Here is a 23814-nt window from a genome sequence, read left to right on the forward strand (position 1 = left end):
CCAAAAGAATGTTTTATACGTTTGTGCCAGATTTGAGGCTTTAAGATATGCCCTTAGAAAATATTAACTCACAGTTGATTGTGCAATACAGTTGACTCTTGTTAATCCGACACCTATGGGACGAGCGTAGTGTCGGATTGTTAAAATCAAGTCAACTGGGGGCGGATCAACAGTGGTCAATAAATAGATGCCTCTAGCACGACATGAAACACTTGTACAGTACAGAAAAGTTCTGTACTACACCATCACCAGATGGTGCGTCGGACTACCGAGCGTGTCGGCTTAGTAAATATCAGATTATCGAGAGCCAACTGTTAATGTCTGTTTGGTAAGAGGGAAATCAAGTGATCTGTGTGGAAAACCCCCTTAAGGTTATTGTATGATTGACATTTAAATTGCAAAGTTACAATTCAAACCATAAAGTAAACATTTAGTTTTTAATTACTCATAAATGGATTTATTTGGCAATGAATTTGAACTGTATATAAAAAAGGTAAATAGTTAACGCAAACATAAAATATTTGGTTTATATTAAAAAGTACAGTAAAATATTTTACAATGATGAGGTTGTCCCTGAACAATTAACTTTGATTTGTATAAATTTAAAAAATTGTATAGATACATAAAAATTTATACTTAATTAAAAAACTAAATATGATTTTTAAAGTATAAATAATCCAAGAAATTATCACAATTTGTCCACGTATAGAATAATTTGTATGAGAATAGAAATAAAACTGAAAAAGATTAAACTTAAAACCATAACATCTTTTGCTAACAAAACCTAAATTTTTTGGACTTGTGATAAATACATGTATGTCAAACATGCAATTATTTTATCACATCAACGATTACTTTTTCCGTTTCAAACTCCTCAGTTCCCCTTGCTGGGCAGCTCCTGAACTGAATATTTCCTTCACCTTCTTCATTCTTTGTTCATCACTAGAAAAATAAATTTCCTGATTAGTCCTCCCTAATAATATGACTCAACATGAACAAAAATTTGTAAAGTGTAACAGAATTATCAAGTTGCTACTTCATTTATCCCATACAAGAAATATCTTGAAGTTGGCAGACCACATTGGCCTCAAAGGCCTGTTTGTGGAAAGTACAAAGCAAAACAAGGGATGATCCGATACAGTACAAGAATGGACTGCATAAATATTGTTTTTAATCAGCAACACTGTGATACGAACCCAAGTCATTGCTGCTTTGGTTTCTCAGACCGTCAGCTACCGACTCACCCTTTGGCGTCCTTATGGAAACCATTTTACCAGCTTATATGAAGTGAAAGGTATGTAATATATCAATTACGTATCACAATAAAGACCAGATGTAACACAAGGGTATGTTGATTGAAATAATTGTGTTCTTGATCTCTTATTTCCAGATTTTTTTACAGATAAACTTCCATGAAAGCAAATTTTTGCATTGTTATTAACAACTTTCAATCACAACAAATTATTTTATTTAAGACTTAATTTGATCGATAAAGGATTTAAAATATTTCATGCAACGCAAGTGGCATTTGAAGTTAAGTAGTTCACAAAAAGTGGGAAAGCAATCCAAATGCATCAATTTTCTGGATATGCTAGGGATTGAACCTGTCTATGTCACATCAAAGTTTGAGGCATTAACCAATAAGTAAAAAAACACACCATGACAATTGATTTGCATCTGCTCCAACTGGATAAAGGATCAATCAATGACCAGAAACAAAGGAAATAGAGTAGAATATTTCCATAATTTCGAAAACAAAAAAATAGGTTTTCATTCTCCTAGTGCAGAATGGTATATGAGCATGATCTATAAAAATATTTTTGCCAATGCAACTCATCTCTTACATTAAAGAAACACCCAGAAATACTGTGACATTAGAATCAAATGTTCTTTAGGTAAATGATAAAATAACAACGTATGGGTGTAATGATATACCTGAGTGCTTTTTCCCTCAGTTTGACATTGGCTAAGAACACGCGATCTCGACGCAGCTCTCTCATAGCTCCTTTCATCTCATGCTTGTACTTGTGTAACAATTTCTGTTCCTCTTGTATCTCTGCTGGGAGGCCTCTCTGTGACTTACCGATCGTCCTGCAATGTTTAAGTTCTTGTAAGTATTACAAAATCAAATTAAATTCTAATTTATTTTGTAAAAATTAAATCATCTGCTTGATAACTTGTTTATTTTACCTGTGAAGGTTTAGACCAAAGGTAAATGGTTTAAGAAACAAATCATGTAACGGTTTCACAGAAAGCAATATTGTAACAATATTCAAAATACAAGCACACTTACAGAAGAAAAAGATTATATACACTTACATACATTGATTATACAAAAATATTTTTCAATCTGAATAAGTGAATTAAAAGAAAACAATTAGCTATGGGAATTGTGGTAATAACGAAGGACTGTAGGGTATTGTCAAAGTTTATTTTTAGCATTTTGAACTTGAGATAGATAGAATAGAATATAACTTTATTGTCACAATAAATGTACATTTCCAGTGTTCCAGCACAGCTGGAGAAACAGGTGACATTGTCAATATTCTTTGAAATAAATAAATAATATTAAAAATAGGTTCAGATATAGTATAAATTATCTTTATGGATCATTGTGATTTAAATAATCCGTTATGGAGTAATAAACTTTAGATAAAAGATACGGACCCGTGCGTGGAACGTATACAGCAAAGCAAGGTGATAAAAAAGTAGCAGAGTGACCAGAATCCGAACCCACAACATAGCTGCCTTGGGCCAGAAGTCTGTGACGCTACCGACTCACCAACTACGGTTTCATTACAAACTTTACTTCCCCCTCAAGGATAACAAACAACAAAGCTTCTTGTATTGATAATATATTATCACTAAAGTTGAAATCATGTGAAGAATCTCCATCAATGAACCTAGAACTACGTATATCAGATCTTAGGGCAATCCTCATAGATATTTCTAGAAATATTTAGACAAATTTCTTCTAGTAAAAACTATAATTAATTCATTTACAAAATCAATATTACCATTTGGCAAGTTTCAACAAGTAAAACTTTTAAGATAAACTGTTTGATTTTTTTTTGGTTGTTTTCAAAGAATTTTTGATGAATGCTTTCCTTTGAAATTTTTTAGTAGTAAGGGTAAACCTTCAAACAAAAAAGTGGATAACAAATGGTAATAGGATATCAAGCATTAAGAAAGAGCTAAGTAGACTAGCAAAGCAGTAAAATGATATAAATTTTATTAATCATTTCAAAAATTATAAATACCCCCGCCGCAGCAAACCTGCAGACTAAGCGAATTTCCATTAGCCTGATAGGATTTCACATTAAAATGCCTCCTTAAAAATATTATATTTATTCCCTATTTAAATAGAATTAGTTTAACGAGTACTAAGGTTTGCTGCAACAGGGAGGGTAAAAATGTGTTTTTTTATAGTAGTTTAGTAAGAAATGAATGTATTTTCCAAATTCGATCAAAATATGTTCATAAACAAGTAAATCAAATCAAAATATCTTTATTCGTACAAGACAAGTACATGTTAGTACATCTGAATAGTGTCAACTTAGCTATTTAAATTAACATTTGCTTAATTATTCATATACTCTTCTATGGAATATAATACTTTGCAAACCAAGTAAGTTTTTAGTTTTAGTTTAAATTTGGAACTGTTTATTTGACACTTTAATTCTTTTGGCAATTTTCTGAAATAACTTGCTCCTTTGTAAGATGGCTTCTTTGTGTAAAATTCAAGTCTATGGTGAGTGGGTATGATTTCATTCTTTTTTCGCGTGTTGTAATGGTATGTTTCTTGTTCTAAAATTGTATCCTTCTTATTGTTTAAAAATATCATAATAGTGTCTAAAATAAACTGACCATAAACTGTTAATATGTTTAGCATTTTAAAATGTTCCCTGCATGATGTACCTGGATGTAGGTTTTTTATTATTCTAATCGCTTTCTTTTGTTCTTTAAGTATTTTATCTAGATTTTCTAATTTAGATGAGCCATACAGACAAATTCAAAATGAAATGTGTGAATGAATGTATGAATGGCAAATAATTTTAAGAGTGGATTCACTGCACATCCCTGCCATTCTTCTTAGTGCGTACATGCCAGAATTGATTTTAGCTAAAATGTTGTCTACATGCTTATTCCAATCCAAGTTATTATCTATTGTTAGACCAAGAAATTTTGTACTTGTGACAAGCTCAATGGCTGTTTTAAATTAAATGTAGTTAGTTTTCTCAATATTTAAGTGGAGGTTGTGATTTTCAAAAAAAGTAATCATATTTCCTATTTCAGTGAATGATAAAATTTCTACCTGTTCTAAATTATTACCAGATACTTTAAGATTTGAATCATCAGCATATAGGCAGAGGTTTGTGTTATCTGAGTTTGATAATGATTTAGAAATATCTTTCAAATAACATATAAATAAGAGTGGTCCCAGCACAGATCCCTCAGGCACACCAAACTTTACTGGTTTCAATTCTGATTTATGATTTATAATTCTATTGTTTTTGGCTAAATGAGTAATCTGAACAAACTGATATCTATTATTTAGGTATGAACTAAACCAATTCAAGGAATGAGGATCCAAGCCGAGTAATTTTAACTTAGCAAGAAGAATTTCATGATCCACAGTGTCAAAAGCCTTCGACAGGTCCATACAAAATTCCAACACATGGTTCACCAGCATCTATTAAGTCTATCACTGATTCAATAAAAGAAACACTAGCAGTTGTCACTGATTTCCCGCTACAAAACCCATGTTGGGAGCTATCCACGAGATGGTGTTCTTCAAGAAAATGTGTTAGTTGTATGTAAACTGCCTTTTCATAAATTTGAGATAAAGTTGGTAATAGAGATAGCGGCCGATAATTTGATGGATTTTTTCGTCATTTTTTTATGTATGGGAATAATTTTAGCTATTTTTAATTGGGTTGGAAAATGTCCTGATATAAAAGAAGAATTAACTAAGTGGCATAAAACTTGACCAAGTTCAAATTTTACTGCTTTTAGCAAAATAACAGGGATACTCACTCCTTGCTTTGCTGTAAACGATCCACGCACGGGCGCTTAGTCTATGTGGACGGGCAAATGCAAGGTTAAAAGAGGCCGCCAACCTCTTTTTTTTAAAGAAAAAAAAAACAGGTACAGCAAGATTCACCGACGCTTCCAACAAGATTACTTTGGCAAACTTCTGACCATCATACTTGTATATATTCAATCGGCATGGTCCAAATCATGATACGGGAGCTTGATGAGGGAACTCATAAAATATATCAAAAAGGGTGAGCCACGCTTGCTGTGAGCTCTTTAATGACTCTTTAGTTAGAAATCTGTGCTAGTAATGATTCCGGGGTAGCGGATTCTTATCCCTCTGGAATTTTACCCCCTCGCCAAACGTGACGTCACAAACCAGGGGGTAAAATTCCGGCCAAATCCATCGAACTGATGTCGTGAAACTCAAAGTTCGCGACATCAGTTCGATGGATTAAACATATATTTTCACGGTTGTGAATTTAATCAGAACACATCAAATTATAAAAACCTAGAGTGTACAAGGCGGAATTTTATCCCTGCGGATTTGAAAGTCTAATGAAAATAGACAAAGCGTGATTAATTAGATTAGCAATAAAAACCGGAATTTTACCCCCTGTCCATATAACTAGCGTTTAGACAACTGAAGATGTACAACTGTTTGATCATTGTATCGGTGGTCAAAAAAAAAAACTTAGGGGTGAGGGGGCAGGGTGTTTGATTATGTTTACTGGTGGTCCAAAAATAACTCAGGGAGGGGGCCAAAAAAAGTTTGCAGGGGGCCCGAAAAAATCTGGTACACCACTGAAGGGATACGTTACATGGTGAAGTCGGTGTAGGTGGCAGGCAACTCAGAGCGAACGGAAGGATCATCATACCGGACAGGTAGCGGATTGTACACTATCGGTGATTGGTGTAATGCTCAACCAACAGTATTAATTTATTTAACTGAATCATCTGTTATATCACTGTTGCCAAAACAAATATAAAATATGTTATAAATTAATATGCATATATTACAGTACAGTACAGTCACCAACAAGTTGAAAACAAATCATTGTGTTTGCAGAGATAGATGCAGGTTCCTAAAAGTCTTTTCTTTAGTGTTTAGTGCTGTTATGTAATTCATTGGTATTGGTGGCATAGAAGTATATTAATCATATATGGCATTTCCCCCAATATTTTTAATATATCCACAACCCTGTCCATTCTGATAAATGCCCTGAACTATTGGAGCCATCCAACTATCCAGGTCCCATTGATTGTACCTAGATCTCGTGCACTTGGAGCAGAATCTATTTAATGAAAATCTCAACAGAAAATTAAGAGACATAAAGTCAAATATAAGTAGTTTTATTTTAACTTATAAGATTGGAATATGGAATGTAAAAATATACTAGAAAACACAGTGACAAAAAAAAGTATCGGTTTCAAAATAAGAAACTTTTCATTGAAATTATATTCAAACCGAATTGTTTGAGAAACAATTTTAGAGAATTAAAAAAAGAAAAAAAACAAAAACAATACATTATCATAAAATTTATTAAAAAAAAAACATTTTTTATGTAACAAAACAAGGTAACCAGATAAGTAACAAAACAAGGTAACCAGATATGTAACAAAACAAGGTAACCAGATAAGTAACAAAACAAGGTAACCAGATAAGTAACAAAACAAGGTAACCAGATATGTAACAAAACAAGGGATATGTACAAGTTTTAAATTAAATAAATAAGTCTTTTCATCCAGAACTTCAGTGTTCAGGTCTATTCTACTGGTGGTTCAATTTATATATTACATATGAATTCGAACTGCATGCAATGTAAACAATGAAGTTATAAAGATGAATAAAAATGCCAAAACTGTTGAGTCAACTGTTGAGTTACTATAAACCATCATGGCCAATCCAATTACCTGTAATCATTTGAAAGAATTAGTGGAAAAATAACAAAAATAAAACAAAACATAAACAAAAATACCCCTGCCACAGCAAAACGTGTGCAAAAGATAAAACGTGTGCAAAAGAAGAATAGCGTAACTTCTAATACAACAACAGTAAATTACAAATGCATGGAGTGTAAAATACTTAGAGAAGAAACAAACAACATGATGTCATCAATAAGAACATTAGAAACTATTAAATCACTCTTAACAACTGAAAATAATAATCTAGAAAAAAACTACACTCTATGGAAAATGTTAAATCTTCTTGTTTATGTTGCTTTCCCCTCTAGCTACTAAATCAAGCATTAGGGCTGAATCTGAAAGCTTATCTGACTGGCAGGAAGTGAAAATCTAAAATACCCCCGCCGCAGCAAACCTGCAGACTAAGCGAATTTCCATTTGACTGATTGGATTTACACTGAAATGTCTACTTAAAAATATAACATTTATTCCCGATTTAAATAGAATTAGTTTAAAAAGTACTTAGGTTTGCTGCATCAGGGAGGGTAAAACTGTTTGTTTTTTTTTGTAAAATGTTAATAGTTAGTAAAGAAATAAAAAATTTTCCAAATTTGATCAAAATATGTTCATAAACAAGCAAACTACAACAGTTTATTTATTCTCCATAAGAATAACATGGGAATTTTAAATTTACAATTTTTTGAAATTTTCTCCGTAACAATTAGGCGCATAATAACGCTTCAATATACTAAATTATTTGTTTTTTTAAGCTCTACAAAATGGTTTAGAAAGAAATTGCAAAATTTTATGTTTTTTGAGTCAAAAATGGGAAAAACCTATTTTTACCCCATAAAACCCCCCATAAATCCCCGTTCCCATGGTCCGATCATGCTGGATCGCGAACTCGTTCAAATAAACGTAGGTTTACACGTTTGTACCAAATTTCATCAAAATCGGATCATTTTTGCTCGAGTTATCGTGCTAACGGACACATATATATATATATATATATATATAAATATATAAATATATAAATATATAAATATATAAATATATAAATATATAAATATATATATATATGAATTTGAACAAATGGTGTTTTTGGCCTCTAGGGACCTCAAAACAAACAAAAAAATCGGTCCCGCGTCCAGGTCTTACCATGAGTACTACGGTAATAGCTTATTCCCTATATGGGAAATTCGCTAAAAAAGGCAATCTCCAGTTAAAATAACCACAAGTACACAATCAATCTCAACAATCGCTTTGATGCTCTATCTAAAATCCACGAGTACAGTCAAGAAGATGTCATAGAAAAAGTTCCATCCACAATCATGAAACCATCCAATAAAACTGTAACCAATAAGTTAATGTCAAACAAAAAAATCAGGACAAAATAAAAGTGCTTTTGTGTGCCGATAGCCACGACAGGGATCTCTCGAACCACCTGAATGAAAACACAAATTTGTTTGAGGCAGTAGGTTTTGTAAGACCGGGAACCTGTGAAAATGAAATCAGTTTCGTCAAACAATGAATGTAATTTATATTTTATAATTATTAAAAAAATACACGAAACAACCAAAACGGCATCTTATTTTATAGCCATTCGTATTTTATGGATTTTATTTTAATCAAAATATCAAACTATAACCATAAAGTCAATGCTATAACTCCCCTGTGTCTCATTATATAATTAAGGGTAGCTACAAAGATCACACATTGTAGGAAAAGAGCAAAGAACGAACCATTTTGAAAAATGGCAAGCACTGTCTAATGTCACTACCCGTGCATGTTACTTGACACAAACAGGTGTTAGCCTGATTATCTTGAGACACGGACCAGTTGTCAATATAAGACAAACAACAAAACCGACAGCTGACGACTGACTATACACATCACACTGCTGAGGCTGATCCCTTTTAGATATAAAATAATTATAGTTTGACGATCCATATGATTTGTCCTAATATGTAGTTGCCTGGTTCTTGTCTTGGACTTGTGTCAGTTGTATAGTATTGTTTTAATTGATTGCGTGTTGAATTTCAGCATATTATGATCATCAATGTATAATACTCCCCGGTAGTAGGCCTATATAAATCGATGCGTAGCGTATGGTTTGCAAGGATTATATATAGGTAATGATAACATTGTAAAAGAGGTGTTTAAACTGCTGTATATTTTGCTAATCAACAAGACCTTCTGATGGATGCCATGTTTGTATTTAAGTGTTTTGACTTTGTTTAGGATTTAAAATGCACGGTATGTTAAGTAATAAAATAAGTTTCCCAACAAAGGATACTGTATATATAAAATGTATAAAATACCCCCACCGCAGCATACCTGCCGACTAAGCAAATTTCCATGTGTCTGAACTGACTTTTGATAAAATCTATTTAAATAAAATTAGGTTTAATGAGTACCTAGGTTTGCTGCTACAAGGAAACTAATTATGCGAGTGTTTTAGTAAAATATTAATAGCTTAGTATAAAATAATAAATTGGCCAAGTTTAATCCAAATATATCAATAAACAAGCAAACTACATCATTTTACAATATTCTCCATAAGAATAACATGGGAATTTTGAATTTACAATTTTTTGAATTTTCTCCGTTACCAATAACCGTACAAAAACACTTTGACATACTAAATTATTTGTTTTTTTAAGCTCTTTAACAAGGTCTAGAGAGAAATTGAGAAATTTTGTGTTTTGAGGGTCAAAAATGAGAAAAACCATTTTTACCCCATAAAAGCAACCGTAAAACACTGTTCCCATGGTCCGATCATGCTGGTTCGCAAACTCATTCAAGTTTATCCCGCCTTACACCTTCAAACCAAATTTCATCAAAATCGGACTAAAATTACTCAAGTTATCGCGTTCACGGACGTATATATATATATAAATAAATCTATATATATATATATACATATATAAAAATTTGAACGAATAGTGTTTTTGGCCTCTGGCGACATCAAAATGAAAAAGTAAATCGGTCCCGGGCCTAGGTCTTACCGTGCCACCTACGGTAATAGCTACTTCCTATAGGGAAATTCGCTAAAAGTTCTTCAGTAATGTTTGTAAATTGTGAAAGGAAATTTATAATTCTAGTCTTATAAAAAATTCAGAAAATAAGAGTAAAGCTGCCGTAAAGTTGTGAAATCTGAGCTTGGTTGTAATAAACCTTGTCTTAAATTCCCTGATATTGTAATAGATAACAGTATGCCTATCAAAAATGGAGATGTTATAGCTAGTTTTTCCAACAAAAAAAAATTATTGAACTGAGCAATGATATTAGTACAGTGTTCAACCTTGTGAGCAGGAAGCATTAATCTTAACTCAGCAGACTGACTTTGATTTAAATCAAGTAAAATTTAGTTTCACAAATGTAACTGCAGATGATGTTATTAAAACAATTAAGTTCCGGTTATTAAAAAATAAATAATCTGCAGGATGGGATGAAATACCGTTTGAAATTGTGAAAAAAGTAATGCACTCTATTTCTGTTCCAATATCGGTTTTAATAAATCAATCTTTCCAAATTTCTGTTTTTCCTACAAATTTTAAGTATTCAGAAGTAAATCCTCTTTTCAAGAGAGGACAAAAACAAAATCCTGATAATTATCGTCCCATTTCAGTTCTTCCTTCTTTTTCCAAAATTTTGAAAAAATAGCATAGCACTTAATCAAATTTCTAGAGGCACACTCAATTCTGGACGCTGAGCAATTTGGATTTAGAAAAGGTCACAGTACAGTAGGGGCAACAAACGAACTTGCTCTGGATGGGTCAGTATCATGGGTGTCTCCTGTGACCTTTCCAAGGCCTTTGATTGTGTTAACCATAGCATACTTTTAAAAAGCTTGATGTGTACAAATGTTCAATGAAATCAATTACATGGATAAAATCATACCTAGAAAACCGGTTCCAATGCACTGTAATTTTGAAAAATTATTTAGTATCAAAGTCTCATTGGGAGAACATTAAAATAGGTGTTCCACAAGGGTCTATCTTAGGACCTTTGCTCTTTTTAATTTTACTATATATAAATGATTTACCTAGGAATGTTTCAACAAAAACCATTCTATAAGCAGAAAAAACAACACAACAACAACAATCATCAAAGCTAGGTCCCATTTTGAATTGGAGCATAAAACTAATCAAACTTACTATGAACTGTCCAGCTGGTTTTAAGTTAATGGACTAAAACTTAATCAAGATAAAACTAACTATTAAATGTTCATACCGCACAGTCAAAAGTAAAAGACGTTTCAAAATGGTGGCAGTTTTTTTTGGAAAAAACAAAAAATTCTCTTAATATTCTGTGCTTCCTATACCAATGCACTAAGCCCTTCTCCGGTTGAATTTTCTTACTCATTATGAAATTAGCTTTACTGTGATATGCTACAAGTAAAGTTTTTTTGAAATAATAAAAATTCCCAAAAATTTCATTAAAAAAATGTTGAAACTGCCCATTTTTCAAAATGTTCAAATAGCAACATATGTCTAGTGGCACATCATTTTATAGGCTTTTTAATTCTTAACAACTTTTCAATTTACACTTACTTCATATCTCTTTTATTTTTTGTGTAAATAACAAAAAACCTTATTTTCCTCTATCAAATGCATGTTATTTGGGAATGGCTCCATTTCATTTAGTGAAAATTATTATGTTATTCTATGTTTGAGCTTAAATCAGTACCAACAAAAATATTTTAACATTAAATAAATTAGAATTATTACTTATGAAAAAACCCAACAATAATATTTAATTGTGTCGCAGGATGAACAATTTATTGACAAATATTGTAGCCAGGACAAGTTTGAATACATAAGAAGTATACATTATCATCGTGCTAAAGGGCCCAAAATCACTTGTAGAACTAAACCATGTAAGTATATCCAATGATATTTTTATATGTATTGTTTGGTATACAAATAACTTCAAAAATTTTTGAGATTAATTTAGTGAATTTAGAACAATTAGACCAATGTGAAGTTAAATACAAATTACTTCTAATACTTACACAGTATGGAATGATGGTTCATACTGACGAAGAGCTTTAGGCTTTTTTGTATTTTTTGCCAAGGACGGAAGTTGGGCTGAACTCAGTACCTTCAAGAGTGTTTGTAGCTCAGTGATTTCTTCTTTGAGAGTTGGCGAGTATGTTTCTACCTGCAAATTTTAAACTGAATGAAACCTAATTAGTACACATCTATTTCTTTATACAATATATGAAAGTAGCGACATTTTTCATAAAGTCACTCCTGTAAAGAGGGTGTTACATGGAAAATATTCATTCATCTAGATAATTTTTGATGGGAAAAAACAACTTGGCCAAACTTGCACTTGTTCAGAAATGGGGCTTCCTGCGAGGAGCCTAGGTTTGTGATGATTATTTTCGTTGAATAAAGCAGTGTTTTCATTCATTCATTTTTTACCGATAACCCACAGACTGTAAGGTGGGTAATACTATGTTGAATGTATACATAGTATACAACTAAACATGGAGTTCTTAGCTCATTCACTTGTTAAGAATAAAGGAAGGATACACAACTAACTCACCTGAAGGAAGAGTCCCAGGAATTAAAAATTACACAAATAAGAGACACATTTAAACTGATATTTTGCCCCTTTCATGGGCTTCTTTAGAGGTTTAATGACAGTTACAGTTCTAGCACTGTTTTAAACGTATGTCGCAAACTGTTATAAACTGTATATGTTGGATATAGTATACAAACATTTCATTTAAATAATCTATTAGTCCAGTAAATCTGTCAGAAAATATAGGGGTTGCTGTGCAAAAGGTCGGGTAGTTCTGATTTTTTGATATGTTGTTAGTATTGGGCCCATAACATAAAATCCAAGTTATCCACCTCGAGATACTGCCGCTCGCCGTGGGGCGCGCCACTTGTTATCGAAATATCATAAATATGGCAATTCCTATTGTTTTTCACTTGTTCTCGCGAACCGTTGATTTTACCGAAAATTTTATATTATTACATCAAAGAAGAATAAATTTGTGACAGTTTAAGCCCAACAGCAAGTATGTAGCGTAAATAATGGTCAAAATACAGACCATCAAAATAAATAAATTTTTCCAAAGACGTATAAAAATTGTGATTTTTTACAATATTTCCACAATATAGTTGTTTGAAGCAAACACCGTATTGATTTAGAGAGTATGCCAGTTTATTTGCTATTATTAGAAAATAAATGAAAGTATGAATAAAAATACCCCCACCTCAGCAAACCTGCATACTAAGCGAATTTCCATTTGCTTGATTTGATTTTAACAAACCTATTAAATAACATTAGGTTTAACTAGTACCTAGGTTTGCTGCTACAGGTAGGGTAATATAGTACTGTATATATTTTAGTAAAATAATAATAGTATGATAAGAAACAAATAAATTTACCCAATTTTATAAAAATGTGTCTATAAATAAGGAAAACACAATAATTAAAAATCTTCGCTTTGGAATAACTTGAGGTTTTTTAATTTACATTTCTTAATTTTCTCCGTAACCAATAACTGTAAAAAAACATTTTAATGTTCTAAATTATTTGTTTTTAAGCTCTACAAAAAGGTTTAGAGATACATTGTAAATGTTTTGTGGGTCAAAAATACGAAAAACCCGATCTTAAAAAAAACCCTATAAAGCAACCGTTCCCATGGCCTGATCATGCTTCGCGAACTCGTTTTAATAAATGTAGGTTTACATGCCGACAAACAGACCTTCAAAATATACCTTCAACGGCAAAACTACTCTTCCCAAAGCTATCAAATGTTTATGCATAAACATTTAAGCTAAGCTTTGGGTACAATACTTTCACATGAAAACAAAATAAAACAGTTTAACATAGTTAACAGTTTATTGAGGCTGAAAGATCAGGCAAAAAAGATCTTCCAATTACAATCACTCTACAGATCTTCCATGCAGCGGGTAATGTTTCCACGCCAAGTGCGCCCATCTATACAGGACATGCTGAATATGAATTGAAATACAGGATTGATATTGAAGAACACAAAAAATTCACAAAGATCGGAAATTTCACTACAAGACGTACAGACATGTTCTGGTGTGGAATTTGGTCTGATTAGACCATCGAACAGGCCCTCATAAAGACAATGAAAAGCCCTGATGGATTGACTCGAGGACGAGGGATAACAGACAAAATTTTGTAACTTGATGGGCGCTTGGGATGACCCGTCCTCATCAAATCTGTAGGAAGTTGAGAAATATTATAAAAAATGACGTCAGTTGAACATTAACAGTGAGCAACATGTTGACGTGCGCCATTATCGCATTGCTCGAGACAACGAAATTGATGAAAAGATTTCCTCAACACACACCATTCAATATAAATGATATGCTGATTATTAGCAAATTTCCTTTATAGGGAATACGCTATTACAGTAGGTCTCATGGTAAGACCTAGATCCGGGACTAATTTACTTTTTCATTTTGGTATTCCTAGAGGCCAAAAATACAGTTGGTTCAAATTGTTATAACATATATATATGTATATAGGCCTATACCAGGTGTCCGAAAAAGACTCCATAGTTTTAAACATACCTCACGATACTATTGTTAAAATGGATGAGTAATAATAATTTCGTGCTGTGTAGAGTATACTTCAAAGTTTTAGTTTCGTACGTTGGCAATAAGTTGCGTAAGCTATTTGACCTTGAACATAGTTTTGTTAATAAATTATAATACAAATAATAAAATATTAATGATAAAATGAGTAAAAATAGCTTGCATGTCTGCAGGGCTACAAATGGTTCGCATATTGAGGTGTGATAGTGTTAAAATAACTTTTATTTTATTACCTTTCATTTAATGTATCAGCATAGCCTTCTCTATGGTATCAGTCGTTGAACAGTAGTTTGTATCTAGTACAATAAATAAATAAATTTTCAAACTAGGTGAGTTTTTTTGAGACCCTGTATAAAAAAAAAAAAAAACTAAAGATGTTACTAAACTGTATCTAAAAAAGTTATTATCGTCCGTTAGCACGATGATTACCAAAAATCATCCGATTTAGTGGGATTTAGTACAAACATTACTTTTATTTGTGAATCAAGAGATGGACTATTTATCATTTACTTTGTATTGTAAGTGACTTAGCCTATTAGTTTTGCTTGATGGTCAAATAAATCATTGAATCATGTAAACGTACATTTATTTATTAAAACGAGATCGCGAAGCATGATCGGCATGATAAGGCCATAGGAACGGTTGCCTTATAGGTATTTTGCCAGTAAGAATATTTTTTTTCATTTTTAACCCTCAAAACTTACAATTTTACAATTGTATCATTAAAGAATTTTGTAGAGCTTAAAAACAAATAATTTAGAACATTAAAATGTTTTTACAGTTATTGGTTACGGAGAAAATTAAAAAATGTAAATTAAAAAACCTCAAGTTATTCCAAAGCGAAGATTTTTAATTATTGTGTTTTCCTTATTTATAGACACATTTTTATAAAATTGGGTAAATTTATTTGTTTCTTATCATACTATTATTATTTTACTAAAATATATACAGTACTATATTACCCTACCTGTAGCAGCAAACCTAGGTACTAGTTAAACCTAATGTTATTTAATAGGTTTGTTAAAATCAAATCAAGCAAATGGAAATTCGCTTAGTATGCAGGTTTGCTGAGGTGGGGGTATTTTTATTCATACTTTCATTTATTTTCTAATAATAGCAAATAAACTGGCATACTCTCTAAATCAATACGGTGTTTGCTTCAAACAACTATATTGTGGAAATATTGTAAAAAACCACAATTTTTATACGTCTTTGGAAAAATTTATTTATTTTGATGGTCTGTATTTTGACCATTATTTACGCTACATACTTGCTGTTGGGCTTAAACTGTCACAAATTTATTCTTCTTTAATGTAATAATATAAAATTTTCGGTAAAATCAACGGTTCGCGAGAACGAGTGAAAAACAATAGGAATTGCCATATTTATGATATTTCGATAACAAGTGGCGCGCCCCACGGCGAGCGGCAGTATCTCGAGGTGGATAACTTGGATTTTATGTTATGGGCCCAATACTAACAGCATATCCAAAAATCAGAACTACCCGACCTTTTGCATACCAAAATGTCTTATTTTACTGGACTATATGGTTTATATTTTGTATTGTCTTTTCCAGCTGCTATGAAAATATGAACTTTTATAATTTTGAGACATATGATTTTTGAATGAATTGTTATGTTGTGATTACAAAGAATATGGTTTGGTAGCATTTTATTATGATTGAGTAACTTTTCTTTTGTAAATAATTAAATTATTGTCTGCTCATTATCTAGTCTATTTCTCTTTCCATTTTTGACTTTTAACATTTGGCGACCGTGACAGGATTGTATGAGTTCTTAACCAGATAGTCACTATTGAGATAATGGAAAGAAATAGGAAACTAAGAAAAACCTTCAGAACAGCATTTACCAGAATCTATAATGGAATAAATGAGGAGCTATGCAAAGATGAGCAAGACATACACAACATACAGGGTAAATTGAGCTCTCTGGAAGGTAAGATAGAAGAACTAAAAACTTTAGACAGGGAAATTTTAGATTTCTTGCTTGATTCTGAAGCAGATGAAGAAGAGTTAAATGAAGAAGTTAGGCTAGCAGATGAATATGTAGAGAAGTTTAATCGAATTACTTTAGCTGTACAAAGTAGATTGATTAGGTCTAGGGCCACTTCACCTAATTCCAATGGGTCTGTAATGAGTAAATCTACTGCTGTTAGGACTAAGCTGAGGCTACCTACTATTGAATTCACAAAGTTTAGCGGGGATTTGAAGGATTGGCTACCTTTTTGGGCACAATTCAAAAGAATAGATGATGACGAGAATATTGACGATATTGATAAATATCATTATCTTGTGCAGGCTACTTTAGCTAATTCTAGGGCTCGTCAGCTGGTCGAAAGCTATCCTGCTACCGCTGAGAACTATTCAAAAGCTTTGCAAAGTCTTAAAAGTCGTTTTGGTAGAGATAACCTTCTCATAGAAGTGTATATTAGAGAGCTTTTGAAGTTAGTGCTGAGTAATTTAAACAGTAAGGTAGAAGTTTCTTTCATTTACGATAAACTGGAAACCCAGCTAAGAGCATTGGAGACATTAGGAGTAACAACTGACAAATGTTCTGCTATGTTATATCCTCTTATAGAGTCTTGTTTGCCCGAGGAACTGTTGAGAGCTTGGCAGCGTCACTACGGCTATGAAGTTGATGCTGAACTTAAGGATAGACTTGATGGTTTGATGAAGTTTCTGCAAAAGGAGGTTGCTAACGAGGAAAGGATTACCCTAGCCGCATCTGGTTTTGAAAATAGTAAGCGACCTAACCTACAGCCTAAAGTAAGTAAATCTTCTGTATTTCAACCTAAGCCTAGTTACGCCAGACATACTGTAATGCTGACAACAGCTGCTGGTTTAGTTAACCCAACAAAGTCTTATAATTTAAATACTAAAGACGCTAAATGTATGTTTTGTGGTTCTAACCACTTAGCTGAAAACTGTAAAGACAGTAAATTGACAGTAGATGAGAAGGTGAAAATCGTTGGAAAAAATGGTTGTTGCTTTACTTGCTTGAAGTATGGTCATAGGAGTGCGCAATGTAAAGTTAGAGTAAAATGTCCTAACTGTGGAAGGAGGCACACTGCTGTTATGTGTAGGGCATCTGCTGCAGAAGGAAGTTCATTGAGTGAACAACCAGTCAAAGAAAGTTCTCTAGCAAACAATGTTCACACAGAAGTGTTTTTACAAACCTTTCTAGTAAAAATTAGAAACCAAAATCGAGAGCGAACAGCACGTGTTTTAATAGATACGGGATCACAACGGTCTTATATTTTGAAAAATACAGCAAAGGAATTTGGATACGACATAGTCAAAAAGGAGAAGCTAGCTCATGCTTTATTTGGTGGCACTAGTACTGAAACAGTTGAACATGGGTGTTATAAGGTTAGACTAAGTGACTTAAATAACAGTTATGCCTGCAATTTTGACGTTCTTGATCAAGATATAATTTGTAACGATGTTACAACAGTTAAGCCTGGTCCTTGGTCCATTGAGCTTGGAACACTGGGAATTAATGTAACAGATGGAGACGGGCCTATTGAAGTGCTGATAGGTGCAGACGTTGCCGGGAAACTTTATACTGAGAAACGATATCTGCTTTCCAACGGGTTAGTTGCGATGCACACTTTGTTGGGCTGGACTTTAATGGGAAGAACTACAGTTGAAGGGAATGACAGGTCCAGTTCTATGGCAGTAACTTCTTTACTGTCCCCTATTCATAATAAATCCATTTCAGATTTGTGGAGTTTGGATGTTTTAGGAATCAAGGATCCAGTGGAGGTAAAGAGTGAATCTTCAGTTAAAAGTAGAACAATGGAACATTTTGTAGAACCTGTTTCAGTGGAAAATAATGGCAGATATCAGGTCAAATTGCCATGGGTTGAAGATCACCCTCCGTTACCCACTAATTTAAAAGTAGCACATAAGAGACTCAGTAATCTTACAAATAAACTTAATTCTAGTGGATATCTTAGTTCATATCAACGGGTGTTGTCTGACTGGGAGGAGTTAGGTATCATAGAGAAGGTTAACGATGCTGATTTGGAAATTGGTCACTACCTACCGCATCGACATGTGATAAAAGAAAACAGCCTTACCACGAAATTGAGACCTGTATTTGATGCATCTGCTAAAGAAAAGAATCAGCCATCGTTGAACGATTGTCTAGAAAAAGATTTGAATCAATTTGTAGATGAAGCGACTTCGGTAATGAAAGATGCTAGATTCTGTCTTCGGAGTTGGGAGTACACAGAAATTCAGAGTTTCAAAAATGATTCTATCTTGACACCTATCTTAGGTTTAAATTGGAACAAAAATACTGACATGATTGAGTTGAATTTTGAAAACTTTGAGTTTAAAGAGCCTGAAATAGTAACGAAGAGATCTATTTTGTCTTTTGCACACAAGTTGTTTGACCCCATAGGTATAACTTGTCCTGCTACTCTCTTGCCTAAGATATTGCTGCAGAAAACGTGGGAAAGTAAAATTGGATGGGATGACAAGGTTTCAGAAGAGATAAAACTTTTGTTTTTAGATTGGGCAAAGCAACTTGAGATTTTTTCAAATTTGAAAATTCCAAGATATTTTGGAAATGAAATCGGAGGGAATATTTCTTGGACAGTTCACTGTTTTTGTGATGCAAGCCAAAAGGTGAGGGGTGAATCTAATGGACATACCACAGTTCAATTAGTTCAAGCGAAGAGTAGAGTTGCACCTGTCAAGAAGATGACTATTCCTCGACTGGAGTTATTGGCGGCTACCATTGGCGCTCGTCTAACTGACAATGTCTTAAAGAGTTTGGGATTTGAAAATGTCAAAACATTTTATTGGACCGGTTCAACCACCGTTTTGTCATGGATTCGTCGAGAAGATTACTGGGGAGTGTTTGTTTGGTAGAATTTTACTATGATTGAGTAACTTTTCTTTTGTGAATAATTAAATTATTTTCTGCCCAGTATACAGTCTATTTCTCTTTCCATTTTTGACTTTTAACAGTATATATACATATTTACACCATTGCCTTTACCGTACTTCTGTTGCTGTAGACAGTGTGTTGTTGTGTGGGTTAGGAATATTTTTGAAGGAATTTGGGATTATCTTATGTTTAAGTTGGATGGAGCTTGTGAATTGGTAACAAATTGATAAGCCAATTCTAATCATCTAAGCATGGAGCTATTGCATTGGTTTTTTGGAAGGGATTTCAAAACTTTAGTTGTATAGCAACTGGCAAATTGGAGGTTGTGGGTTAGGACATGTTGTTCTATGAGTTTTTCATTGTTAGTTTTATTTAACGTCGTGACAGTGTTCATTATTTTACTAATGTTTCTGTCGTTAGGCCAATGTATGGAGCCAGGGCTTTGGGTGCATTACAATAGATAAATCAGGTTTTCTGAGCTACAGGTAAAGTGTCCTTTGATTTTGTACTGTTTATTGTGGAAAGAGCTGGAGAAAGTTTGTGCTGGTTTGTGAATGTTGCAGGATTTGCACCTTTTATCATTGAAGGAGTTACGTTTAATGTTTAGGTTAAAGAACCGGGGTTTAGGTTTTTCTGATGAGGATATTGAAGTGTCCGGTACTGAAGGGTGAAGAAGTAAGTTTTATTTAGATTTAGTGGTTGTCTTTATACTAGGGTTTTGGAGACGATTCTTGGTTAAGCTCAAAGATTCTAGAATTTTGAAACCTGATTTCAGAAGATGGTTCAGAGGTTGTAGGCGAGGGTGGTAGGTAGCAACTTTAGGTGTTAACCTTGGTTGTTAGTATTCTTCTCCTTTCTAGGGATTGTTTTGGGCTGTGTCGCTTGTATTTGGGAATTTATAAGGTTTATGGGGTAGCCTTGGTTTTTAAACGCTTTCTGGAGCTGATTATTGTATATTTTTTATTATTTTCATGGTCATAAATTAGGCGAGTCCCTCTTAAGGCCCTCCTCAGGGTGTATCCTTCCTTTCTCCTTAACTAATTTATCTAGGTGTGATTTACAAACCTTAACAAGTCAAAACTCGTAACGGTCAATACTCCCGAGTGGTGAAATATTTTTGGAGGTTGTAAAACAAACATTTATTGGTTTACAGACAATATTTTTGTTTATTTTCCATATTTTTAATGTTTAATAAAAAAATCTAAACTTCATCACACATCCCATGTACATACAGTTTAACTTTGTTTGCATACATAGATTGTGTTTTGAACCCACGGACGGAACAGTTTGGGATAATATTTGCCTGTAACGAATAAATACCTTTGACTATTGAGAGGAATAGACAACTCATTTTATGTTAAAGCTGTAGCCAGGTTTTGGAATAATAAAATAAACATAACTGAACTGCACCGCAGACTGATGTCAATTACTGATTTATGAAGAATACTACAATATTATAACTCTTTGCGTAACTGAGTGGTTATAGTGCTCGCTTTCAAATCTGAAGGTCCTTCCGAGTGAGATAATTTCTTTACCCAAATACCATTTGTCATTGGGCAATCAATTAGTGATGCTATCTAACAAAAGATTGACGTTAGATGGTAACAAGACCAAAGTTTGGACAGTTCCCACAAAAAACCTTAAAAAATACCAATGAAAAAGAAATACACAAATAAATCCAAAACTAAGTGAGGGGATAGAATTTTAATTTTGAAAGCAGCACAATCTATGGGTGGCTCATTCAACATGTTCTACTTAAATAAAATGTTGGCTTCGGCTGGTCCTTAAAGACAGGATGTCTACTCCAGTTAGTACTTGGCTTGTGTAACAAAGTTTGCAAACGAGCGGCAAATTATGGAGGAAAGCCTCAGTCAGAGGGTCAGAGTTGATAATCTAATCAGAGTAAGAAGACAACTGGAAAACTAGGGAAAGTTTCATACGTAAGGTTATGGAAGAAAAGGCTGTTGAACTAAAACAGTAAAAAAAAAAAACATTCTAGCCATGAAGTAATGCTGAAAGGTGATCACATGTCTAGTTTACAGGGGCAGAGGATAAAGGGGTTGTTTTTAGTGGGTCACCTGGAAGAGTTGTAAAGAGGCAACCCCACATACCCTTAGTGTGCGGTACCATTAAAGCAAATGCAAGCAGATTTTTTTACCCTCTCGAAAAAAAAGAGAAAAAAACATCAGAAAAAGTATACTGTATTTCAAAAGCCAAAAACATACTGATTAATGAAGGTTTGAATGTTTAACACTGAAACATTCTTTAAATTTGCATCTAATTGAACTATACAGTAAGTGTTTTTATAGTCTGTTTGGTCACAGTTAGGTTCTCCAAACTTAATCTTATTCTAAAAATGCACACTAACTTTATGTTTGATTGTAACACATTCACAAACCCCCCCCCCCCTCCCTACATATGACACACACTAAGAAAGGCAGACAGATTAGCCTATGTTGTGGATTTGCACCCTTGAGACACAAAATGAAAAACACATAATCAGTCTAAGTAATCCTTAAAAGTAGGTCTTAATGGAATATGTAATTATTAGTAATAATAAACAAGCATAGATTTTACTACAGTTTAGACATTAGTGGCTATAGGCTTATGCAATTAATTAATACATTACAGCTAAGCCAACATTGACTAGACACAGTAGATTAGCAGACTATGGATTAAGGAAAGGGAAGAAGTTAAAGCCTACAATAAAAGCCCACCAATAATAAACTTGCATGAATAATAGTTTAAGAGTAACTTTACATAGTTTTATCATAAAAATGATTTGAATTTCTCAAATAAAGCAAATATTAATAAAAAAATATTGGATGAATATTAGTGTTATACTATACACAACAATACATGCAGTACTAAAAGTGAAAACATAATTTAAAAATATATAAAACAAGTTACTTAGAAAAAAACTCTCACTTTTTCTAATACACTAGAAACCCTCATATCCGACCTTAGGTCCTATTAGAAGCTTATATGTATAGAGTATTGCGCACAGCTCGATTTTCAAGCCGAGCTGAGCCTATGAGATTGAGAGATGTAACTATTGCAATGTAATCGTGATTGCAGGCTCATCTGCAAAGATCACGTGATTAAAAATTCAAAATCCCACCGCGCCAACCATATCATCAAGTCTTCAGATATTGCAGGAGACTATGATATTCCTGCAACTACGAGAGATGTTCATAATTTCGCCAAAACTTCGGAGATGATGATAATGTCTACACAACCACGCAACACTATATGATTTTGCCAAGATAAGGGAAGGCAACAATGATGGTAAAACGGCCGCAGTAGATTTTCAGTGTTTTGCCACAAATGTGACTTTCAGTGTACTGTTAACGAAAACACAGTAGAATATCTGATATCCGGCCACTTATTGGAAGTCAACATCAGAACGTTTTTCCCACGGCTTACAGGTGTAGAGCGTATTTTAAATCTGTGTGGCACTTAGCAGCTCACTTCAGAGAGGCCTCTTTTTTCTGATTCCTTGGTGGCTGGAGCTTAGGGAATTTTGAAATCCATGTGGTATTGCTTCAACTCAATGAACTAGACCCTATTTTTTATAATCTCATCAGCCTAGGAGCTTAGATCTAGGAGGCTAAGAGACTAGCTATACATCTTTCCATTTTATTTTTTAGGAATAGTATTAGGGATCTGTGGGCCAGACTATTTCATTGTGGGTCGGATAAAAATGGTGACCTTAACCTTTAGGCCTAGTGCCCAAATCAGGTCAAGTAATATCGAGTTGTTCTGGAAAGTACTGAATACATATTTTTATACTACAATTGGTTTGAACTATTGAAATCGCAGCAAATCATGAACATTATTTTTGGTCACGATGAAACCTTGAGCGTCACCTGCAGCAGCCTTTAGTAAAAAGTAAACCAAAAGAGACATAAACACAGCTATTTGACTACAAATTAATGAGTGCACATAATTATTAGGTATACATTATTTTTTGAATAGATTGGTTTATTTGGCAAAACCGTTATCCATCCAGGGGCTCGGTCCTGTTCTACTGTAGATTCTTGTTAATGTAAGTGGCTCTGGATGTTATCACCTACTTTTAACATGGTCTCTGCAGCAGACTTATAAATAAAATGATTGTATGAGATCACATAATGCCACATGATGCTAAAATACGACATAAATATTGATCGTAGAGTTTTAACCCCATATTTCTAATGAGTTATAAAAAATATAAACAACGATGTCACAACAATCAATGGTGACTGTGAAAACTATGTCACTTTACAATCCAAGCTGATCAAGGTATTAAATATGTCACAATTTAGGATAATTTTTACAGTGTTGGAAATTACTATATACTGACTTCGGGTTTACAA

At 33.2% G+C, this 23814-nt stretch overlaps 1 protein-coding gene across 1 annotated transcript in view; it reads right to left on the bottom strand.

Annotated features, from left to right (window-relative positions):
• Positions 1-550: 550 nt before the first annotated feature.
• LOC128998135 (nucleolar protein 14-like) overlaps positions 551-23814 on the bottom strand; it is a 50541-nt gene continuing 27277 nt past the window's right edge. Inside the window, exons 12-14 of the mRNA XM_054424135.1 lie at positions 11960-12108; positions 1936-2091; positions 551-942 (exon numbers count right to left, since the gene is read on the bottom strand). Of these exons, the coding sequence (XP_054280110.1) occupies positions 852-942; positions 1936-2091; positions 11960-12108 (396 nt within the window). The 3' untranslated portion in view covers positions 551-851. The remainder of the gene's footprint in view (positions 943-1935; positions 2092-11959; positions 12109-23814) is intronic.

Source organism: Macrosteles quadrilineatus, unplaced genomic scaffold (assembly GCF_028750875.1).
Source record: "Macrosteles quadrilineatus isolate MER2022 unplaced genomic scaffold, UCM_ALF_1.0 Scaffold_7__1_contigs__length_78375512, whole genome shotgun sequence".
NCBI classification, from domain to species: Eukaryota; Metazoa; Arthropoda; class Insecta; order Hemiptera; family Cicadellidae; genus Macrosteles; species Macrosteles quadrilineatus.